The sequence below is a fragment of the Paroedura picta genome, chromosome 7 (genome assembly GCF_049243985.1).
Source record: "Paroedura picta isolate Pp20150507F chromosome 7, Ppicta_v3.0, whole genome shotgun sequence".
NCBI classification, from domain to species: Eukaryota; Metazoa; Chordata; class Lepidosauria; order Squamata; family Gekkonidae; genus Paroedura; species Paroedura picta.
This window is the reverse complement of record NC_135375.1, coordinates 122,115,135-122,139,595: the sequence shown is the minus strand read 5'-3', so window position 1 is coordinate 122,139,595 and position 24,461 is coordinate 122,115,135. Positions and strand designations below refer to the sequence as shown.

General features: G+C 43.8%; 1 protein-coding gene across 1 annotated transcript; it reads left to right on the top strand.

The window, feature by feature from the left end:
* The first annotated feature begins 2,963 nt into the window (after positions 1-2,963).
* LOC143841909 (olfactory receptor 10R2-like) lies at positions 2,964-17,893 on the top strand. The gene is made up of 3 exons (XM_077346468.1): positions 2,964-3,076; positions 16,008-16,383; positions 17,822-17,893. Exons 1-3 carry the CDS (start codon positions 3,052-3,054, stop codon positions 17,832-17,834), a joined length of 414 nt encoding a protein of 137 aa, XP_077202583.1. The 5' UTR covers positions 2,964-3,051; the 3' UTR covers positions 17,835-17,893.
* The last annotated feature ends 6,568 nt before the right edge of the window (positions 17,894-24,461 follow it).

Sequence of the window (24,461 nt, the reverse complement as noted above, 5' to 3'; positions counted from 1 at the left end):
GTTGAACAAATTTTAAAATATATATATTAAAAATTAATGAACTCCCACCCATTCAGGACACCCTTCCAGGGCCATCAAGAAACCCCAGTTGAGAACACCTGTACCCCACAGAGGCAGGCAATGGAGAGTGACCTCTTTGTCTCTTGCCTTGAAAACTGTACGGGGTTGGCAGTGACTTGATGGCACACTTCATCACCATCAAAAGGTGGTGGTTTTTTCTGTGACTTTAGAAACATCAAGAGCTCTTCTACTCCTGATGGTATTGCAGTAATCTCTCCTGCCATTTAAGATGATGCAGAGAAATTCAAGATGATGCAGAGAAATTTATCGAGGTATACATGGAGTATGTCGACTTGTGTGCATTTTTCTTTTCCTGTGTCTTGGGTGGCGGGATTCTGTTCCACCTATGGTTTTGCTCCCTCTCGTGGTGAAGTCGATATTACACCATTAATGTCTAGCATAAGAATCACAGTGATCACTCCAATTACTACTGCAGAAGGAGAGTGACCATTCTCTTCTAGGAAAATAATAAAGGTGTCCCTGAGTAACACGATGTCCAAAGGAATTGCATTAACAATGCTATCTGTAGAATGATAACTGATCAAGATGATGCACAAGGGTGTTTTACCTGGGCATGCACCATAAGATCATGAAGGAGAGATTTAAACTACATTGTGAACCACTCTGAGCTATCTGTCAAAGGCAGACAAAACTCACAATCAGGCTTCTATAGAAAGAAAGCTTTAATTGGAAGTAGATCTGAACACTTTAACATTCGAAGTCAAGACTGTTCGATATCGGGGATGCAAGCAGTTATCAATACAATTCTCCCGCCAAAACTAGACCCGTTCCCAAGGGGAGAGTGTCATCCCTCACCCAGGTGCCATCCCAGGCTTCCTGCCAAAGTGTCTAAGTTAGCACGGCCTTGGTCAGCCTGGCGCCCCAGGATGCAGATAAGATTTTACAGGGACACTGGCAACAATGTATCACAGCAGGGGGAACATGCAGTGTAAAAGCAGAGGGATCAAAGAAGGGGGGGATCAAAGAGATACTACAGAGCCATAAGCATTCTGGTTACATGGGAAAGACAGAAAGAGCACAGCACACAATGATGGAGTCTCTCAGGTTCAATGAAATCAAACATGGCAGAGAGCAGAGGCTGATCCTGACATTCCTCCGGTCCAAAAACACCTTTCCCCCTCACCCATCTATGGGACGAGGACAGTGGGGAAACTCCTGATGGAAATCCCGCAGCAATTTTGGGGCCCGGACATCACCCGCCTCCACCCACTCTCTGTCCCCCATGGGGAATTCTTTCCAGTCCACTAGGTACTGCAGCTTCCCCTTGTGCCAGCGAGAGTCCAGGATCTTGTTAACTTCGTAGTGCGTGTCTTTGTCCACATAGACAGGAATTGGGGCCGCAGTAGGCGGGTACCAGGCGCCTGGGGGCGGGGCACGTTTCAGCAAGCTGGAATGAAAAACAGAATGCACATGTCTATAAGTCTTAGGCAGGGACAATTCAACAGTTACCGCGTTAATCAGTCTTTTCACAGGGAAAGGCCCCACAAATTTCAGCCCCAGTTTTCGTGATGGCTGCTAACACTGCAGGATCTTAGTAGATAGATAAGCCAGATCACCTACAGCCCAGGCAGGGGCCTCCGCCCGTTTCCTATGAGCCTTAACTTTGTACATACGTTTCACCTCCTCCAGGCACTTAACAATATCCGGCCAGGCCTTGGAGACCCCCCTCACCCATTTTTGAATGTCCGGGCATCAGGGGAAGAGATTTCCCAGGTGGGTACTGCAGTTAGGTCGGCCCCATAGACCACTTTAAACAGGGACACCCCAGTTGACGCGTGGACCCTGTTGTTGTAGGCAAACTCAGCCAGGGGGAGGAGGGAGACCCAGTCCATCTGCTGATGGTTAATGAAGCAGCGCAAGTATTGCTCCAGGGTTTGGTTCACCCGCTCGGTCTGGCCATTACTCTCTGGGTGATAGCCCAACGTAAGCACTTGTTCCACTCCCAGCAGCCTCAAAAGCTCCCGCCAGAACTTGGCAACGAACTGGGGGCCCTGATCTGTCAGAACCCTCCCCGGGATCCCGTGCAGGTGATACACGTGTTCAATGAATAACAAAGCCAACTTTGGTGCAGACGGCAATCCCGCACACGGGATGAAGTGGGCTTGTTTGGGAAAAGCATCCTCCACCACCCAGATTACAGTTTTCCCATGACTGGGCGGGAGGTCAGTAATAAAGTCCATTGTAATCTCTTTCCACGGACATAAGGGTGTGGGCAAAGGCTGCAGCAGCCCCTTCCACTTGCCCCCCATAGGCTTAGCAGTAAGGCATACGGGGCACCCCTGAACATAAAGCTCCACATCCTTCCTCAAGGTGGGCCACCAATAATGCCTGCATACCAGGTGCAGAGTTTTCACAAAACCAAAGTGCCTCGCGGGCTTAGAATCATGGCACAGTTTCAAAACGTCTTTCCGTGTTGCCAAAGGGACAAACAGCCGATCCCCTTAAAAAAACAAACCCTCTTTCTCGAGAAGAGATGGTCAGAGGCTGGCGAATTTATAGTCCAGCCACACATCCTTCTGAACCCAGCCCCCAGGGAAGGGTCCTCCCCCCTTCGTCTTGCTATGTGTCATCACAGTCAGACCCAGTTGGGAGGGGGTAAACACCGTGTCGACCAATCGGTCACGTTTACAGTCATACTGGGGGAGGCGCAAAAGCACGTCATTTTGCCAGGCAGATTCTTCAGGGTGAAGTTGAAGTGAGAGAAAAACTCCGCCCAGCGCATCCACCTGGAAAAGTGGGCCAAAAGAATAAAGCTGTTTATTATTGTTGTTGTTGTTATTGTTATTATTATAGAAATATTTCCCTGCTTCCTCAAGGAACTTATTACTCAGTGAAAGCTAATTAGTTTTAAATGGCAAAATACCAATGAGATAATATCCTATGGGATTAAAAAAATTGTTTACAATGCATTTTTCTCTTTATATAGCCATATAAAAAGAGAGATATTGTGGCAAACAGCAGTCCTGTGGAATGGAATCCTATAGCCTATCTCCACGTAAGCATTCTGTTTCATATATTCCTTCTCGGTTTATAAAGTTTTGATACTGTTTTATGTGAATCTCAGGTGAAAGGGCACTCTATGTGCTTTGCAAGTGGAAGTTCGAACCTCAGTGACTGAATACCTGCTTTGCAGGTAAACTGTTCCAGCTTCTGTTCTGGGCACCATCATTTTAAAAAGATCTCAGGTAGCGGGTTTGAGAAAGGCCTCCACGAAAAACTTGGGAGAAGACGATAGCACTAATAGCTTGATAGGCACAGGACATTCCTCTTGATGGTGAGATTGAATTAGTTAGGGGAAAAATCAAATGGTATGGGATTCTAAAGGATGAATCTCGCCCCTGGGCTAAGTCTAAGATGGGCAAACAAATTTAAGATGAGATGTGTAATCCGTTGGATGAAGCAAACTTCTAATTAGAGTTTTACTCATGACTTATCTCAAATATGATCCCAGTTCTATCAAGGAAGAACTCTGAGTTGCATCCGAAAAATAACAATAATAAAGGCCGGTCCAATCATGATGGTATTCTGGCCAAACATAAGATTCCTGGGAATTTTAGAAAAATTTCAAAAATTTCCAAATCCAGTACTGAAGGATGAGGTAAAGCTCAGGAGAGAGAAGAAGAAAGCTAATTATGTCTCTAAATGGGAAGCTTTAATAAAGGCAGCTAAAGGCAAAGACAATGGGGTATTTTGGAAATTGAGGACAGGAACAAATAAGCACAAAAAGCATGGCTAATACTATCCCTGGCAAAACTTGGGAAAGTCATTTTACTGCTCTCTATAAAGAGAATCATCCTGAATTTCCATCATAAGCAAATACCAACTAGGGAGCCCTTCTCAGTACAGAAAATGTCACACTTGCCTTAAAAAATTACTTATTTCTTCATTTATTTGTTTCATTTATATACTGTGCTCTCCTGAAGCTCAGGGCTGTTTACATAGATCATAGAAAACAATACAAGGAACTTAGTTGTTCCATAACGTATAAATAACCACCACAACAATGTTAACATTAATAACTGTAACTGAGGTGTAAACAGGTCGAGGGGCAGAAGCATGAATGGATTTCTGGGAGGGGAGGGAGTAGGGGCCCTGTGGATTTTGCTGGTTTCCCTCAGCCTCAACCAAATGCCTGGTGGAAGAGCTCCCTTTTGCAGGCATTGTGGAACTGTTTTAGTTCCAAAACCAAAATGGGAAAGTGCCAGGGAGTGGCTTTTTTTTTTACAGCGGAATGGATCAAAGCAAATTTGCACTGGTGGGCTCCAATACTGTCGAACATTTTTACATTTATTGACCAGACAGGCCAAATCCCAAAATAATGGAGTCTGGCAATCATAATTCTTCTTTTCAAGAAAAAAAAAAACAGGGTGGATCCAAATAGTTTCAGGCCGATTAGTCTGCTCAATACTACACTAAAAACCTATGTGTTAAATTCTGTAAGTGGTTGGAGCAGGAGAAATTCTTGTTTTGCACAAGGCCATTAAACAATTTACTACTTCGTAAACCCACAAGCAGATTGATGTGAATCCCGCTTTTGTGGATTTGAAGGTAGCTTTTGCTACAGTGTGCATAATAGGCTGTGGGCCACATTTTGTCAATTCCATTCAACATCTGATGATTAAATTACTTGAGAACGCCATCCTACAGATAGGATTTACACCAGAGGGCAAGTTACCCAAACCAATAGCTTTGCAAAAAGGTGTAAGATAGGGTTGTCTTCTTGCCCCCTTTCTTTCTAGTATATATGTAAATAGCTTGATTTCTAGCTGTCAAAATGTCAATCTTCATGGTGATGGGGAAAATACAATTCTTGTGCATGCAGATGATGCTTCAAGATGACCATGTAGTGTAGTTTTAAAGAGATTCCAAGTATCATCCCATTTGAAGGTTAATTAACAGGGATGTCAGAACAGATATTTAATTGACCATATGGATCTTGGGTAACATTTAAAAAAAACCTGGAATCCTTGGTGAATGCTTCATTAGAAATGCTCTGGTATTTTGGGAAATACAATATATGTTCCCGAGATCATTGAATAGGCAGCTATATTTCTACAGAATGTTCAGTTTGCTCGCCAGAGTTTTAGTTATGGTATAAAATTAATTTTTATTGTTGTATGTACTACTGTTATATGTCTTGTCAACTGGACTCTCTTTCTGTGTAAAGCCAGTAAAGGTCTTATATATGTATGTATGCATGCATGTATGTATGTGTGTATGTATGTATGTATGCATGCATGCATGCATGCATGCATGCATGCATGCATGATCTAGTAGGCATCACAGAAACTTGGTGGAATGATTCTCATGACTGGAATGTAATAATGGATGGATATGAACTGTTCAGAAAAAACAGAATAGATCGAAGAGGTGGAGGAGTGGCACTGTATGTGAGGAAAGGGCTTACCTGTCAGGAAATTCTAGTGAAGGAGAGCATATCTACGGTGGAAAGCATCTGGGTGAAAATAAGCGAGGGGAAAACAAAGTGTGGTGGTTGGTGTCTGCTACCGGCCGCCTGACCAACGAGAGGATGTGGATGCTGCACTTTGTGAGCAGCTTGAGAAAATATCTAAGCGTCAGGACCTTGTCATCATGGGTGATTTCAATTTCCCAGATGTGTGCTGGGAAACAAACTCTGCAAAGCGTCCTCAGTCATGCAACTTTCTGACCTGCCTGGCTGACAATTTCATTTCTCAAATGGTAGATGAACCCACAAGAGGTTCAGCCATACTGGACTTAATACTGACCAACAGGCAAGAGTTGGTGGATGAGGTGAAGGAGGTGGGGACCCTAGGGGGAAGTGACCATGTCCTCATAGAATTCCTTTTGAGATGGGGAGCCTAGGAAGCTTGTAGCCAGACGCGGATGTTGGATTTTCGTAGGGCAAACTTTAATAAACTCAGAGACATGATGAGTGTCATACTATGAACAAGAATGCTGGAAGGGAAGGGAGCATGTGAAGGGTGGGCGCTACTCAAACAGGAGCTATTGCATGCTCAATCAATGACTATCCCAGAAAGACGAAAACACTGCAGGAGCTCTAAGAAGTCTATGTGGATGAACAGAGACCTTCAAGAGGAACTAAGAAAGAAAAGGGAAATGTTCAGGAAATGGAGGGAAGGACAGAGCTCTAAAGAAGAGTACCTACAGGTTACTAGGCACTGTAGATCAATCATCAGAAAGGCCAAAGCTGAGAGTGAGCTAAATTGGCCAGGGAAGCCCACTGTAACAAGAAAAGATTTTTCAGTTATGTGAGGAGCAAAGGTAAAGTAAAGGAAGCAGTAGGCCCACTGTTGGGTGCGGATGGACAAACTCTAACGGAGGATGCAGAGAAAGCAGAAAGGCTTAGTGCCTATTTTACATCTGTTTTTTTCCCCCTCAGGTCAAAGGGTTTAGGTACATATAGAGATGGCAGTAGCCAAGAGATAGCGTCTGGGGGGCAGGTTGACATGGACAGAGAGGTTGTCGAGAGGCATTTAGCTGCACTGGATGAGTTCAAATCCCCTGGGCCGGATGAAATGCACCCGAGAGTGCTCAAAGAACTTGCCAGAGAACTTGTCCATCATCTTCAGGACCTCTTTAAGGACTGGAGATGTCCCGGAGGGCTGGAAGAGAGCAAACGTTCTTCCGATCTTCAAAAAAGGGAGGAAGGATGACCCGGGAAACTACAGACCAGTGAGTCTGACCTCTGTTGTGGGGGAGATAATGGAGCAGATGTTAAAGGGAGCGATCTGCAAACATCTGGAGGATAATTTGGTGATCCAAGGAAGTCAGCATGGATTTGTCTCCAACAGGTCCTGTCAGACCAACTTGGTTTCCTTTCTTTTTTAATATATATTTTTTATTTTCATAAAGATAGAAATATAAAAAAGAGACAGTATAAGTTGTTAATACAAAGAATGGTAAAATATAGTCTTCATTTGTTACATTTACACCCCCTCCATTAAGTGCCTCCTTTTAGTTATGCTTTAAATTTAGACTGGGAGGCACTGCGGAGATATATTTAATAATACAGATTCAGCTTACATAGGAAATCTAGGACCCCACATTAACTACATAATGGTATGAACTTACAACGAACAGTAAAATATAGTCTTCATTTGTTATAAAACCCACTCTATTAGGTGTCTCCTTTTAGTTAAGCTTTAAGTTTAGGCTGGGAGGCACTGCAGAGATATATTTAATAATCCAGATTCAGCTTACTTAGAAGATCTTAGACCCCATGTTAACTACTTGACACAGTCTAAGAGCCATCCTGACAGATATTTCCAGATTTAAATTAAATGCTTATCATTGAACATTTCTTGTAAAACAATATATATAACAATACACTAATAAAAAAAGAAAAAAAGGGTAAACCCCCACTTTTTCATGACATTTCCAGCACTTACAATTATATTGCCTTGAAAGTGTACAAAAAAAAATTACGAGAAGATTTGAGTTATTTTTTCTCCTTTCCCTTAATACAGATTCAGCGTACATAAGAAATCTAAGACCCCACGTTAACTACACAATGGTATAAACTTTTGCCCAAAACTTATAAGCTTTTTCACATTTCCGCCACATATAGGAAAAGAAGCCTACTTTGTTACCACATTTCCAATGTTTAACATGGTTTTTAGTAATTTTTACAGTCACTTTTATTGTCACATACATCTATAAAACATTTTATACTTGACACATTCTAAGAGCCATCCTGACAGATTTATTTTCAGATTTGAATTAAATGCTTAACATTGAACATTTTTTGCAGAACAATATGAACTTTGGCCCTATAACAATACACTAATAAAGAAGAAAGAAAGGGGGGGGGAAAACGTTTTATCATGACATTTCCAGCACTTACGATTATATTGCCTTAGAAATATACAGAAGAAGAAAAAATTCAAATATTGCTTCTCCTTTCCCTTCCCCGGTCTTTTTAAGGGGGTCTCATATCGAGGCTTGCTGCATCTTGTTGTTCCCATAGACTTACGTTCTGTCCAGCTGGCCTTTGGCATAGAAAGTGCAGTTGTACTATTTCCCGCAGAGTATGCATCGATGAATCTTGAGGCAGTTGCACCTCCTGGACTCCAATATCAATACAATTTTTTCCCAAAAAAGCTCCTTTAAATCGATTACTTTCAAAGCAGATCCATATATCTTTTGGTTGATTCTTGTGTACTGTTGCTTTGAAATGGCTGTATGTCTTTTTAAGAAGGGTGTCCTTATCTAGGCTGCAAGGCTCCGACATCCCCTTTTCCATCTCCAAAATTTCAAATTTCTCTTCTGCTGATGGTTTTCCACCTTGTTTAGAGCTATTATCAACCACTGTTATTGATCCATCATTCCTGTTAAAAACTTCTTCCTTGCCGTCTTGGATCTCCTTGAAAATATTCTTAAGCAATCCTTCTGTGAATGCTTTCAAATCTTGGGTTTGTTTCTCTATTAGATGAGCCATTCTTTTTAACATAGACATGTTTTAGGCTTGTAAGTCAGCAACCAATCTCAGACAATTTTGCAAATAGCCAGTAGAGGTCCTATACAGTCCTAGGCGAGAGCAAAAGTCTGTTTTGTCCTCTGATGTTCCTGGCACTAGTAAGACCCATTATGCACGGGGGGTTTAGCGCACATTCGGGGTGGAATGGCGGCGACTAAAATCACGGATAACGCACGGAGCCGGCTGCAACCGGCTGCAGCTTCGGTGCATGCCGCCGAAAAAGCCGCATCAGTGAAACGCGGAAGAAAGCGCAGCTTCCGGGTGAGCGGGGCGCAACCAGAAGCGGCGCCCGGATCGGCGTGTGCATAATCGGTTACTCTGGGTTTTGCCGCCGTCGCGCCCCGCCCCGTGTATAACCGGTATGCGTCGCGTCTTCCCCCTCCGCGTTTTCCATGTGACCCGAAATCGCCGTTTCGGCGGCCGTGCATAATGGGCCTATATGATGTTTTGAAGTCAGTGAAGCAGATAGTCCCGTTCTGGAGCAGAGTTCTCATGGGATCTTCCCATTCACGGCTCTTATCTCTTTTCTCCAAAAACCAAAACAATTGCAGTAGGAGCTATTGCTAATTAATTTGAGTTAATTTAAGTCCTCTTCTTCTGATTAAGAAAGAGAATTAGCCTGCCTCATAACGAGGTGGCTTCAGGCAGAGCTAGAGGGGGGAAGGAGAGAGACGGAAAAACGGAGGAATACTTGCAGTTTCTGTGCGAAATTCAAAAACCTTTTGTTGTTTTTGTTAGGTGCGAAGTCGTGTCCGACCCATCGCGCCCCCATGGACAATGATCCTCCAGGCCTTCCTGTCCTCTACCATTCCCCGGAGTCCATTTAAGTTTGCACCTACTGCTTCACTGACTCCATCCAGCCACCTCATTCTCTGTCGTCCCCTTCTTCTTTTGCCCTCGATCGCTCCCAGCATTAGGCTCTTCTCCAGGGAGTCCTTCCTTCTCATGAGGTGGCCAAAGTATTTGAGTTTCATCTTCAGGATCTGGCCTTCTAAAGAGCAGTCAGGGCTGATCTCCTCTAGGACTGACTGGTTTGTTCGCCTTGCAGTCCAAGGGACTCGCAAGAGTCTTCTCCAGCACCAGAGTTCAAAAGCCTCAATTCTTTGATGCTCGGCCTTCCTTATGGTCCAACTTTCGCAGCCATACATTGCAACTGGGAAGACCATAGCCTTGACTAAACGCACTTTTGTTGGCAAGATGATGTCTCTGCTTTTTAGGATGGTGTCTAGATTTGCCATAGCTTTCCTCCCCAGGAGCAAGCGTCTTTTAATTTCTTTGCTGCAGTCCCCATCTGCAGTGATCTTGGAGCCCAGGAAAATAAAATCTGTCACTATCTCCATTTCTTCCCCATCTATTTGCCAGGAATTGAGAGGGCCGGATGCCATGATCTTTGTTTTCTTGATGTTGAGTTTCAAGCCAACTTTTGCACTCTCTTCCTTCACCCGCATCAACAGGCTCTTTAGTTCCTCTTCACTTTCTGCCATTAGAGTGGTATCATCTGCATATCTGAGGTTGTTGATATTTCTCCCTGCAATCTTGATCCCAATTTGTGACTCCTCTAATCCCGCATTTCTCATGATGTGCTCCGCATACAAGTTAAATAGGCAAGGCGACAGTATACAGCCTTGCCGAACTCCTTTCTCAATTTTGAACCAGTCAGTGATTCCATGTTCAGTTCTCACTGTTGCTTCTTGACCTGCATATAAATTTCTCAAGAGACAAATAAGATGCTCTGGTATTCCCATCTCTTTAAGAACTTGCCACAATTTGTTGTGCTCCACACAATCAAAGGCTTTAGCATAGTCGATGAAGCAGAAGTAGACGTTCTTCTGGTACTCCCTAGCTTTCTCCATGATCCAGCGTATGTTGGCAATTTGATCTCTAGTTCCTCTGCCTCTTCGAAATCCTGCCTGTACTTCTGGAAGTTCTCGGTCTACATATTGCTGGAGCCTAGCTTGTAGGATTTTGAGCATAACTTTGCTAGCATGAGAAATTAGTGCAATGGTGCGGTAGTTTGAACATTCTTTGACATTGCCCTTCTTTGGGATCGGAATGTAAACTGACCTTTTCCAATCCTGTGGCCATTGTTGAGTTTTCCAAATTTGCTGGCATATTGAGTGTAGCACTTTTACTGCATCGTCCTTTAAAATTTTGAATAGTTCAACTGGAATGCTGTCACCACCACTAGCTTTATTGTTGCTCAAAAACCTTTAATGGCATATAAAACATCATAAGAACAAGGGTAATTCATAATTATAATTAGTTGATAAAAATTACATAGTCTAGATAAACAATAAAAGAAAATAAAATAAGCAGTAGATTCCTCCAGAATGTCCAGCAATCAGTAATTTCCACCAGTTGTAGGTGCCCCTGGTCTAGACCAGTCGGCCTAGCCGACTGTCCTTTTGTATCACAGTAGCCAAGAATTCGGCCACCAGTTCCGTTATTTCGGGGACCTATCAGCTAACAAATGTCTGGTTATTCTGTCCATAGGGCCAGAAAGGTCCATTGTGATAGGGACAACAAGTCATTGTCTAAGCATAGAATGTGATGGGCAATAGAGTAGAATATGTGGCACTGAGTCAGGCTCTAATTGGCAAAATTTACAAAGTCTGTTCCCAATTGGTACATTGCTGGATCTGCCTGCTACGACAGCTGATGGGAAGATGTTTAATCTAGCAAGCGTAAAAGCACGACGATGGAGTGGGTTAATAAGACTTTGCATATAAGTAGCTCCCTGACCTGTATTGGAAGCAAGGCCGAAGAAGCGGGGGGAACAAGTCCGATTGATTCCCGCTTCGATGGTCTGTCTCTCAATATCACGGATTCTATGTCTAATAATACTGTATATTTGAAACTCCTCATAATTAGCCAGAGGCTTCAGGTTGATACCCAGAGTGTGAATTTTATGTTGGATCTGCGAGTACCATTTAGAAACAAAGGGATCACTTAGCAGATCGTACAAGAGAATATTAGGAGTGGAGCGATAATGTAATTTTATCCAGAATTTGATAGTGGATAACCATGCCCTAGATGACAACAGACCAAGACCCAACTCATTACAAAGGGTGGCAAGACTAATCATATTTGGAAGACCCAAAATACAACGAAAGAAAATTGCGGCTATACGATCCACTTCATCATTCAAAGACTCAATCCAGATTGGTATCCCATATAAGAGTTGATTAACAACCTTCACCTGAGAAATCTGGATCGCTGCTGGCACAAACTGGTTCCCACTACGAAAGTGAAAACGTGAGACTGCACTTAACTGGTTCTTTGCCGCGGCAAGTGCTGCTTTCCGATGCAAGGACCAATTCATTTGGTGGTGAAAACTAACGCCCAAGTATCTGAAACATTTTACTTGCTCCACAAGATTTCCATCTGCTTTCCATTGGCTGCATTTCCAGGTCTTAGAGAAGATCATTATCTTAGTTTTATCAAAATTGATAAACAAGCTGTTTTGGGAACAAAAGGATGAGAATGCTGAGAGTAGACGCATGAGCCCAATTTTAGAGATGGAAAGAAGAACTGCATCGTCCGCATACAACAAGAGAGGAATAGGGTGGGAATTTAACCTAGGTGCGTGACCTTCAGATTCAGCCAGTTGATTAGGAAGATCTACTAAGAATAAATTGAATAATGATGGGGCCAGAAGGCATCCTTGTTTCACTCCTTTAGTGACCGGGATCTTTTCAGTTAAGGAACCGTTACTGTCAAATCTCACTTGACAGCTATTTGAAGTGTGTAATTTACGAATTAGGAAAAACAATCGCTTGTCCATTCCCAGAGCAGCTAATTTATTCCATAATAGGGATCTATTGATGGAATCAAATGCTCCCCGTAAATCAATGAAAGCTGCATATACTTTGCCTTTTAGATGTAAGGAGTACTTTTCTGCTAGAAAGGATAATATACCGTATTTGTCGGCGTACAAGGCGACTGGGCGTATAAGACGACCCCCCAACATTTCAACTCAAAATATTGAGTGAGCCCAGTGGGGGGGGGAGCCGCTCGCTGCCTGCCGCTCGCCGCCCGCCGCCCGCCGCCCGCCGCCCGCGGCGCTGCTCACCCAGTGGGGGGGAGCCGCTCGCCGCCGCTCGCCGCTCCCCGCCACCCGCCGCCGCTCGCCGCTCGCCGCTCGCCGGCGCAGCTCACCCAGTGGGGGGGAGCCGCTCACCGCCGCTCGCCGTTCCCCGCCGCCGCTCGCCGCCCGCCGGCGCAGCTCACCCAGTGGGGGGGAGCCGCTCGCCGCCGCTCGCCGCTCGCCGCCGCTCGCCGCTCGCCGCCGCTTGCTGCTCACCAGAAGAGCACCCGGCGTATAAGACGGCCCCCCCACTTGGAGGCATGTTTTTCAGAGGAAAAAAGCCGTCTTATACGCCGGCAAATACGGTAAGTGTTTTGAATATAGTTTCCCCAATACAGATAATAGACTTAGGGGCCATAGTTGCTAGGAATGTTAGTGCTACCTTTTTTGAAAATTGGGACAATAATGGAATTCAGCCATGAATCGGGTAAGACCCCAAATTTATCAATTAAGGTGAATAGATGAGCCAGTGGTTCAGACCACCATTCTTGGTTGCCATCAGGGCCCAGTGCTTTACCTGATTTCATTGAAGTTATGAGATGCTATGTGCGTTAATTAATGGCTTGGAGTTTCTGTGCGTTGATTAATGGCTTTCATGAGGCTAACAGATGCTGTCCTCCCCTCAGTCCACAGCGTTCATTTGCAGTAAATCATAGTGGAGGGTTAAAGCAGATTCTTTAAGAAAGAAAGGAAGGAAGGAAGGAAGGAAGGAAGGAAGGAAGGAAAGAAAGAAAGAAAGAAAGAAAGAAAGAAAGAAAGAAAGAAAGAAAGAAAGAAAGAAAGAAAGAAAGAAAGAAAGAAAGAAAGAAAGAAAGAAAGAAAGAAAGAAAGAAAGAAAGAAAGAAAGTCCAAGATAGAATATGGCGGTCGTCCTCTTGACCTGAAACGCTGACAGCCTGTAATCCGGGGAGACCCTAAAGGATTGGAGACGGCCCCAAGAGTTCCCTAGGACTTCCTGGGTAGAAAGGTGAGGTGGGGTTTGCGTACCCCTCCTCTTTTCTGACAATTGCTTCCGCACTGCAATCCCCTCAGGACATCTTTAGCCACACCTCCTGGTTTCCTTTTTTGACCAAGTAACAGGTTTGCTGGATCGTGGAAATTCGGTCGATGTTGTTTACTTGGATTTTAGTAAAGCTTTCGACAAGATTCCCCATGATGTTCTGATGGATAAGTTGAAGGACTGCAATCTGGATTTTCAGATAGTTAAGTGAATAGGGAATTGGTTAGAGAACCGCACTCAAAGAGTTGTTGTCAATGATGTTTCATCAGACTGGAGAGAGGTGAGTAGCGGGGTACCTCAGGGCTCAGTGCTCGGTCCGGTACTTTTTAACATATTTATTAATGATCTAGATGAGGGGGTGGAAGGACTACTCATCAAGTTTGCAGATGACACCAAATTGGGAGGACTGGCAAATACTTCAGAAGATAGAGACAGAGTTCAACGAGAACTGAATACAATGGAAAAATGGGCAAATGAGAACAAGATGCAATTTAATAAAGATAAGTGTAAAATTCTGCATCTGGGTCAGAAAAATAAAAAGCATGTCTACTGGATGGGGGATATGCTTCTAGGTAACACTCTGTGTGAACGAGACTTGGGGTACTTGTGGATTGTAAACTAAACATGAGCAGGCAGTATGATGCAGCGGTAAAAGGGGTGAATGCCATTTTGGGCTGTATCAACAGGGGCATCACATCAACACAAGATGTCATAGTCCCATTGTATATGGCACTGGTCAGACCACACCTGGAGTACTGTGTGCAGTTCTGGAGGCCTCACTTCAAGAAGGACGTCGATAAAATTGAAAGGGTACAGAGGAGAGCGACGAGGATGATCTGGGGCCAAGGGAACAACCCCTATGAAGATAGGTTGAGGGGAATGTTCAGCCTGGAGAAAAGGAGGTTGAGAGGGGACATGATAGCCCTCTTTTAGTATTTGAAATGTTGTCATTTGGAGGAGGGCAGGATGCTGTTCCCGTTGGCTGCAGAGGAGAGGACACACAGTAATGGGTTTAAACTTCAAGTACAACGATTTAGGCTAGATATCAGGAAAACGTTTTTCACAGTCAGAGTAGTCCAGCAGTGGAATAGGCTGCCTAAGGAGGTGGTGAGCTCCCCCTCACTGGCAGTCTTCAAGCAAAGGTTGGATACACACTTTTCTTGGATGCTTTAGGACAGCAGTCCGCAACCTTTTGGCTGACGCGGACTGCTGCTCCGGAGTGGGGGGAAGAGGGCGGCCCGGGGTCCCGCGCACGCGTGGAAGCCCCAGTGTAAACGAGCATGCGCGTTTGCACTGCAGCCATGCCGGCGGCCGCGGCTCCCCCGTTACCTACCTGAATTTAAAAACAGCCATGCCCCGGCTGCGGCTCGGCAAGCTTTTCTTTCCCCCCCTCCTGAAACAAGAAGCTTGCCGGGCCGCAAACTAATCGGCCGCTTTGGTGGCCGATCTGCTCGCGGCCTGGCAAGCTTCTCGCTTCGGTTGGGAGGGAGGGAAGAAGGAGCTGCGGCCCGGTGCCAAGGCCTTCGTGGCCCGGCACCGGGCCGCACGCCGCGGGTTGGGGACCACTGCTTTAGGATGCTTAGGGCTGATCCTGCGTTGAGCAGGGGGTTGGACTAGATGGCCTGTATGGCCCCTTCCAACTGTATGATTCTATGTATGTATGTATGTATTTATGTATGTATGTATGTAATATATATGTTCGACTTGAGTCCAGTAGTACTATAATATAAATCTTTGTCGCTAATATACTACTGGACTCGCATCTAGTTCTCATATGTGATTTCTCAGTTGACCCAAGATGTCTTGCTTAAGGAGGCATCCAGGAATCCAGTTTTTAAATTCAGGTAGGTAGCCATAGGAGGTTAAATGAGCCAGCCACTAAAAGATATTAAAATAATTCCAGAATAGAGTTTAAAAGTAATTAAACCTATGGACAGGAATGCAATTATTATCCAAGACATCTTAAAAGAGGTTCCTTTACAATCGGTTTTTATGGCTGCAAAGTAAATGTATTCCTGGGAAATGTGTTCTGAAATAATTCTGCACAAAACAGTGGCTCTCTCAGTTGGGAGAGCCCCTCCAGTGAGGAGCATCAACTGAAAGAGCCACATTTACTGTCATTCCCATCATGAGGACTGCACCTTAGAAATGTTCACAGCTTACCCATTCGTGGACCGTGGCTGCTCAAGTGGGTAAACAAATGCTAGCCACAAGCAAAAACATGAGGCTGGGGCCGCATTCGGCAGCAGGACCCTGAAGACCACTAGTAGAGTTCATCAACAGCCACATGTGGCTCGGAAGCCACTGAGTATTGCTGGTATAATGTCTCAATTGACTCAATTCTAATGCTTTCTTTCCAGATGCTGCATCAATGAAGCAAGGAAATCAAAGTGTGGTGAAAGAATTCACCTTGATTGGATTCTCCCGTTTCCCAGGCCTGCAGGTCCCGCTCTTCATGGTGTTCTCCGTCACGTACTTGGCGATTCTGGCTGGAAATATCATCATCGTTGTCACAATAAGGCGTGACTCCAGCCTCCACATCCCCATGTACTTCTTCCTCGCCACACTCTCCGTTTCAGAGACCTGCTACACGCTCACCATCATCCCCAATATGCTTGTGAACCTTCTACGAGAAAAGGGAACTATTTCATTCATCGGTTGCATTTTTCAGATGTACACATTCTTGGGTTTTGCATGTACCAACTGCATCCTTCTCACGGTGATGGGATACGACCGGTATGTGTGCATTTGCAAACCTTTACATTATCCAGTTCTGATGAATCAGAGACTCTGTGCTAAACTGGTGGTCTTTTCAGTACTAGGTGGGTTCTTAATTTCGGCAGTGTATTCATATTCCGTGTTTACCTTGCCATACTGTGGGCCAAATAAAATCAATCATTTCCTTTGTGATATAGCGCCTTTACTTCAGCTGGCCTGTGCTCGAAGTTATGTAGGGGAAATTCTCATTTTTCTTTTTTGTATTTTAGTGATAGTTTTCTCATTCCTTCTGATCCTCCTTTCATATATTTTAATATTAAAAACAATCCTGAAAATCCCCACAGCCGAGGGCAAGCGCAAGGCCTTCTCCACTTGCGCCTCCCATCTCATTGTGGTGGTTGTGCACTTTGGATGCGCTTCCATTATATACCTGAGGCCCCAATCCAGGTATACTTTAAATGAAGATACGTTCATCTCTGTCACGTACACACTGGTGACTCCCTTGCTGAACCCTGTCGTTTACAGCCTGAGGAACAAGGATGTCCAAGTTGCGCTCAAGAAATCCCTGGGCAGAATCCCTGGAAGATATGAGAAGAAATTATGGAGGATGAAATAGAGTTGTCATAAATCTTCCTCCATGGGTCAACAACTAATTAGCACCTTGCAAAATACGTGTAGCATCCATTACTCTTGTTACAGTATGGAGCAAGAATACTTTCGACTTGTAGGAATTTGTGAACATTCATATGTTCTTGAACAAGCAACATTTAGGTTTCAAATGAAACTTCAGATTTCTTGCTTAGCTTGAAACAGGCCAAGTAATTTTATAGAGAAGGAAGTTTCGGAACTGAAAAAATAACTAAACTGAGTTGCCGAACAAATTTTCAGTTCACGAGTTTTCTCAAATGCTTCCCCAACATGATAGATACACCATATTCATAGGGGAGGTTCAGATGACTCTCCGCTATCTCCTCTCCAACTTTGGGGCAGATTGGATCAATAGGGCCTGAGCTATGTCCCCCAAAGAAGATGCCCATGGGGAAGTGAGTTCTGAGGAAATGACATTCATTTCTGTAGCTAGGTGTACCATATTAAATTCAATCCAACAATGTATGTTATCTCAGTAGGGGCTAGTAGTAACCTGGTATTTTTTACTTAGTAAAAGTGTCTGCATACCTAAGTATGAGTTTCATATGGGAATCCATGTTGACCAGTGGAAGCAAAACAAAATAGGTTTCATGAGGCAAAATTCCAAAAATATAATCTTACAGCTTAAAATGTTTTGTTGGTCTTTAAACTTTCATCCATACTTGAATCTTGCACTGTGTGCCAGAAGTAGGCGACTGCCCTCTGACTCACAAAGTAAACTTCTTTACCTATAAAATTGTTATGGCTTGAAACCTAACCAAAAGAAGAGATGAGTATCTAAAATAAATCCTTTATGTTTGTCACCTAGAACAGCTCCATGAGATATTACAGCTATAACTCTGCGTAGGACGCTGAGATCATTGTAAACTCCAGAACAACCGGATCATCAGTGTTGGAGAGATACCAGCATATGTCTTGAGATACTTTGCACCTTTCAAAACAATGCCTAAGCCACTAGAGAAGGCAGTTTCACCTCCTTAGCAGTTGTTCAGTAAATAGCTCATCTCCTGTATAAATGAAATTTGATTTCCAGAGCATCTTCCAGTGAGGTAATGTTCAGTCTCCTGAAACTATCACAGAAAATTCTTTCCTTGCAAAAGGCTGGTGGCACTCCTGAACATTGTATCTAGAACAGGGGTTCCTAATATGGCATCCACCAGGTGAAAGTTGGTGGAGCAGGTACAGCTTTAGCCTATCAGGGATTCTGATTGGCCACTGGAGATCTGACTGGCTATGCAGATTTTCTAGCTGCTTTGGCAGCTTCTGCCAGCACAGAGCAAGGATCTTCACTGTGTGACTGAAGGTAAACAAGAAAATATTTCTGAACCATACTGTCAAAATCTTACTTGCTACAGCTTTCTCGGGCACTGAGGTCATGATGCAAGAGGTGCATACACAGTGTCGAATAAAACATGTATTTTATTCATGTCCCTGTTCAAAGCAGATTGTGTGTGTGTGGGTTGACTTTTTCACAAACAAAACCGTGTATGCATAGATGATGAGCCATAACTGGCAGTAAAATGTGCAGTGTGCCACAGAGGAATCCTAGGTCTCCAGATGCAATGGCCTCTAATCTGGAGAACTGGGTTTTATTCTTCCCCCCTGCATATGGAGTCAACTGGATAACCTTGGTCTAGTCTCACAGAGCAGTTCTCTCAGAATCCATTGTGGGGAGAAGGGTAGGTCTTTGTAAACTGCTTTGAGAATCCTTTGGTTAGTAAAAAGCAGGGTACAAAAAGCTCTCATCTTCCTCTGGGGATAGATCATCATTTATTGGCTTTCATCCATCCAATCACCTTATCCAGGTATCAGTTCATGACTTCCATGACTTCCCTGACTCAGCTGATATGGAGCTATAGAATTGGAGGTCATCTATGTATGGGTGACACTTCATTCCAAATCCCCAGACACTCTCTCCCAGTGGTTTCATGGAAATGTTAAACTACATGGTAGATAAAATGGATGTCTTTAGTGCCACGTATGCCCACAGAGTGTTTCGTTGTCCACACTGCCACCACAGTATGATTTTTTTAATCATAGCTATTTAAAGCTATTGAGGAATGTCAATGTTAGTAGCAATGGCACAAGGTCGAAAAATAATAGAAAAAGAGTTTAAAAATTCAAGAAAAAGTGAGAAAGAACTCATTAAGAAGTTCCTGTGCATGGACCTATAACTGATTAAATACATTCCACATTTAAATCATAACACAGTCCATGGCTTGGGAAGAGAAAAGAACATTGGGCCAAATTCAACAAGTAGGTAAGAAATAAATAAAAAGACAGAAGGAGAAGGTATGAGTCCATAATACCCCTCCCCCTAAAAAAAACAGAATCCAAAGAAGCCCATCAAGGTTATTTGTCCATTTGGGTCTTTGGTTTGATAGTTATGCTTCTTACATTGCTGTTGGAATGCTGCTGTAACTCATCTATCTTATATAATTTTAATATAAAATGTTTAAAATAAACCAAACAAATGAAAAAAAAACATGCCCAGTTTCAGAGAACTATTTGGAGGCATCTATCTTTCTGTGCTCTTGTATGGGAGGAGGTAGAGTATGAGGACTCTAGATCTGTGTCCATATTACTAGCCACTTCCCTGGCACTAGCCATCTCTGTCTCTCTGGAAAGTACCTTAATTGAGGAGGAGGTGGTTCAAAGGTGGCCTACTGGATGGGGGATACGCTTCTAGGTAACACTGTGTGTGAACAAGACTTTGAGGTACTTTTGGACTGTAAGCTAAACATGAGCAGGCAGTGTGATGCAGCAGTAAAAAAAGGCAAATGCCATTTTGGGCTGTATCAACAGGGGCATCACATCACAATCACAAGATGTCATAGTCCCCTTGTATACGGCACTGGTCAGACCACACCTGGAGTACTGTGTGCAGTTCTGGAGGCCCCATTTCAAGAAGGACGTCGATAAAATTGAAAGGGTACAGAGGAGAGCGACGAGGATGATCTGGGGCCAAGGGACCAAGCCCTATGAAGATAGGTTGAGGGACTTGGGAATGTTCAGCCTGGAGAAAAGGAGGTTGAGAGGGGACATGATAGCCCTCTTTAAGTATTTGAAAGGTTGTCACTTGGAGGAGGGCAGGATGCTGTTTCCGTTGGCTGCAGAGGAAAGGACACGCAGTAATGGGTTTAAACTTCAAGTACAACGATATAGGCTAGATATCAGGAAAAGATTTTTTAAGTCAGAGTAGTTCAGCAGTGGAATAGGCTGCCTAAGGAGGTGGTGAGCTCCCCCGCACTGGCAGTCTTCAAGCAAAGGTTGGATACACATCTTGGATGCTTTAGGATGCTCTGGGCTGATCCTTTGTTGAGCAGGGGGTTGGACTAGATGGCCTGTGTAGCTCCTTCCATGGTTCTATGATTCTAAAGGGTTGATGCAAGCCACACCATGTTCCTCTATCAAAGAATCAGCCATGACAATACACAAGCCTATTGCACTAAGATAAGAGACTCTTCTTAAGTTCATCTACCCATTAAGTTAAGAAACTTGTTACTGCGCTTGGGGGTTCTTCAGGTTCCAATGTATTGGAATTGCAATCAGTAAGCAATTTGGTGAAGTCAGCCTTGAAGGGCTCTTGTTAAGCCATTTCCGCAGCTGAGCTGTACCTGTGTGCTCATTAGTCCATCAAGTAGTTACAGGTGAGGTTGCAATGAAAAACCCATGAGTACATGTCCTGGAGATACCTTAAATTGGGCTCCCGCCCACTTCCTGCTTCTTCAGGAAGAAAAAGATCAGCGTGTATGCTTTGCAGAAGCAAGCAAGCAAGCAAGCATGCAAGCAGCAGTAATAATTAAGGCTCTCTGTTGATGTGTAGGCATGTAGTTTGCTTGAGCCAGCCATTGGGGCTTGCAATATATTTTCCAAGCAACTATCTTTTAAGCTTTTGTACTCTGCTTCAGAAAGGAGACTGAAGCAGATGAATATATTTCTGTAAATAATCTTTCCAATAAAGATTCTCTCTCTTTTACATCCTAAAGTGCTGTGAGTCTGGAACTGTGCCTCATCCACAAAGGTAACTGCATCTTTCAAAATGCTGTTACTCTGCAGCTCTAATTTTCAGGAGGGACCTAGGGCTGAATCTAGTCGTAAGTCCCAACACAAGGGACGACAGTGAGAACAAAATCAGAGTTAATTCGCTTTGGCTCCCACCTAATTTGCTGCTCTCTGCCCTGTCAGCCTCACTGGGCTCCAGCTGCCACTGGTGGAGCCAGTCCAGATGGCATGAGAGTGAATTGATATGGTCCCATGACTCACTCCCATCTGCATTCTGGCCACAGCATTCTGCACCAGTCGTGGGATCCAAATAGCTTTCCAGGGACGCCCCGCATAAGCCCGCTGCGGTAATCTAATTTAGATATCACCATGATATCTATCTATACAACTGTGATGAGAGACAACCATTTCCCTCTTTCCTGAAGGAGCTTATTACTCACCCCAGCTCTCATGATGATTGATGGCTAATGAGTTTTAAATGATGAAATACCAACGAGATAATTTCCTAAGGGATTTTAAAAGATTTTTACAGTATCGTATGCAAGCCATATAGCAAATTGTTGTCTCTTGGCATGGGATCCCACAGTTTACTGCCATGTAAGCATTCTGATTTATATATTCCTTCTTGACTCATTAGGGTAGTGTCAGTTTTGATAGTATGTTTTTTGAGCCAGTTTGGTGTAGTGGTTGGGAGTGCGGACTTCTAATCTGGCATGCCGGGTTCGATTCCACACTCCCCCAAGTGCAGCTAGCTGGGTGACCTTGGGCTCGCCACGGCACTGATAAAACTGTTCTGACTGAGGAATATCAGGGCTCTCTCAGCCTCACCCACCCCACAGGGTGTCTGTTGTGGGGAGAGGAAAGGGAAGGCGACTGTAAACCGCTTTGAGACTCCTTCGGGTAGGGAAAAGTGGCATATAAGAACCAACTCTTCTTATTATTATTATTATGCATCTCAAGCAAAAGGTATTCTGTACACATTGTGGATGGGAATTCAGAGTGCAGCAGTGGAATTTCTCCTTTGCACACAAAGCGTTCTAGCTTCCATTCCTGGCATCATCAGCTAAAAATCACGTAACTAGCCCAGCTGAGGAAGACCCCCACAATCAGCTTGGGAGAGGACTTTGGAACAGCCAACAGCCAGCAGATCCATGGATGGATTTGAAGGTAGATCCAGAGGGCTTCAGGCCACCATTTTACCACTGCAGCATTAGGCATATCTTTGGTTAACAATCCAGAACTGACAGGAGATTATTTCCATGGTGTATGTATGTGTGCATCTTGGTGCATTTGGATTCTACACCTGTTAGGTTTGAGGAACATAAGGACCCTTTGGTATTTAAAGTAAGTGGAGATGATGACTAACATTATGCGTTGGTTGCCAGTTGCGGCCCAGATCCAGTTCAAGGTTTTGGTTTTAACATTTAAGGCCCTTCGTGGTCTGGGCCCCATGTATCTGAGGGGCCATTTGTCGTCCTATGCCCCCTGCAAGGCTTTGCCTTCTGCGGGTACCAACTTGCTGGTCATTCCCAGCCCTAGGGAAGTTCGCTTGGCCTTGACTATAGCCAGGGCCTTTTCAGTCCTGGCCGCTACCTGGTGGAATGAGCTCCTGGGAGAGCTGCAGACCCTGCAGGATTTTTCAGCTTTCCCCAGGGGCTGTAAAACAGAGCTCTTCCGCCAGATTTACGGTTGAGGTCCGTGTAGGAGGAAGATCTAGTTGGGCTCCCCATCAGGAAGTATGCCATCGAGATGTCTGCCACCCTTGACTATCTTGGGTGATGGGGGTTTTTGACACAGCCGCCTGCTGCCTGGGTGGCAGGCATTCCGTGGGGAGTAGGATTGTTTTTCTGACATATTGGGGATTTTTTTGCATATTATTCTGTGTGGTTTTAATGGTTTTTTTTACTGGGATTATTGTTATGGGACTTTTCGTAATGTAACCTGCCACGAGCTGGAATGCCGAGAGGGGTGGGTAAGAAATAACAACAACAACAATAGCAGCTGATTGTGTAAACCTGGCTTCAGAGGTTAGGCCCACCACCCGTGGGGAATAACGGAGGCATCGACATTTTGGCAGAGAGGCCATGGGCTTCCTTGACTGGGAATGTTCACCATGATAGACTTGATAGGACCATTCCTAAAATGGGACGGTGGGCTGCAATTAGGGTGGTTTTCAATAGCTTGCAAAACAGAAAGGAAAAAATGCCAGGTGACGGATGACTGGTTTCTTCTGCAAAGTTTCTGTGTGTTTCGTTATGTAGGCTTTGTCAGAGGGAATCTATACAAACACAATTTTATACTTAATACAAATAACAGAATAAAAGAAAGACTCTTTAATCAAAGTTATTCCAAAGGCATTAAAACAGTATTCAAAGGATTAACATTATTTTCGAAAACAGATACATCCCGGTCAATATGAAAACTAAGATAAATAAACTATACATTGGACATGAACCAAGACAATGAAAATACATAATATATGAAGAAAATACAGACCGGAACAGGGTTGGAGCATGCCAGAGCAATTACATTTTTTCACACTGAAGGGAAGCATCTTTAATACATGCAGCACTCACTAAAAAGTTGTGCTAGTTTGGTCTCTCATATCAATTGTTTTTGTCTATGGGTTACGACAAGGCTGTAGATCTTGTTAAGGCAAGAGTGATAGAAGTAGAAAGATCTTTTAAACAGGAACACCCTGATGCAATATCTAAGAAAAGCGGTAAATCCTGAGCACAGGAGATCCTTTACCCTCCTTCGTCACAATGCCCTGCCCTCTGCTTACTTGAGTGGGAAATTTGATGGACTCCCTCTCAAGGATCGGCTCTGTTTCTTCAGTGATGGTCAAGTAGAGACCACAAAACACATCTTATTTGAGTGCATGCTGTATAATCATATTCGCACAGGTGCATTAGTACCAGCGCTTATCGAATGCCCTCGCAGCCTGAGAAAGCATCGCCTGCAGCTATTGCTATCGGATTCAAATGATTTTTTAACTAGCAAAGTAGCAAACTTTGCGTGGCTAGCTTTAAGAACTAGGAAACATCGTGTCACTGATGTATAGCCATTATAACTTTGCTGATAGGGCCACATAATTTCTTATGTTTTTTGGTTAGTAGCTTTTATGGTATGTTCTCATCTTTTGTTTTTTATTTTAACAGTTTTAATAGTTTTACTGCTTTCATGTTCTCATTTTGTTTTTGTAAAATAGTCAGTGGTATTTAGTGCTTTTTAAAATGTTGACTTTTATGGTTATAAGTTATCAAGTTTTACTGTTGATGCATTTCTAACCATTCTTTATGTATTAGCTTCCTTTTGTATAAACTGCTATTGTATAGTAGTGCATCTGACATTTTGGTCTGAAGGACTGTAAAATAACGAATAGTGATTCACTGAGCAAGGTCAGAAGTCCCAGGTCAGTTAGGGCTCGTCCCTTGCCACAA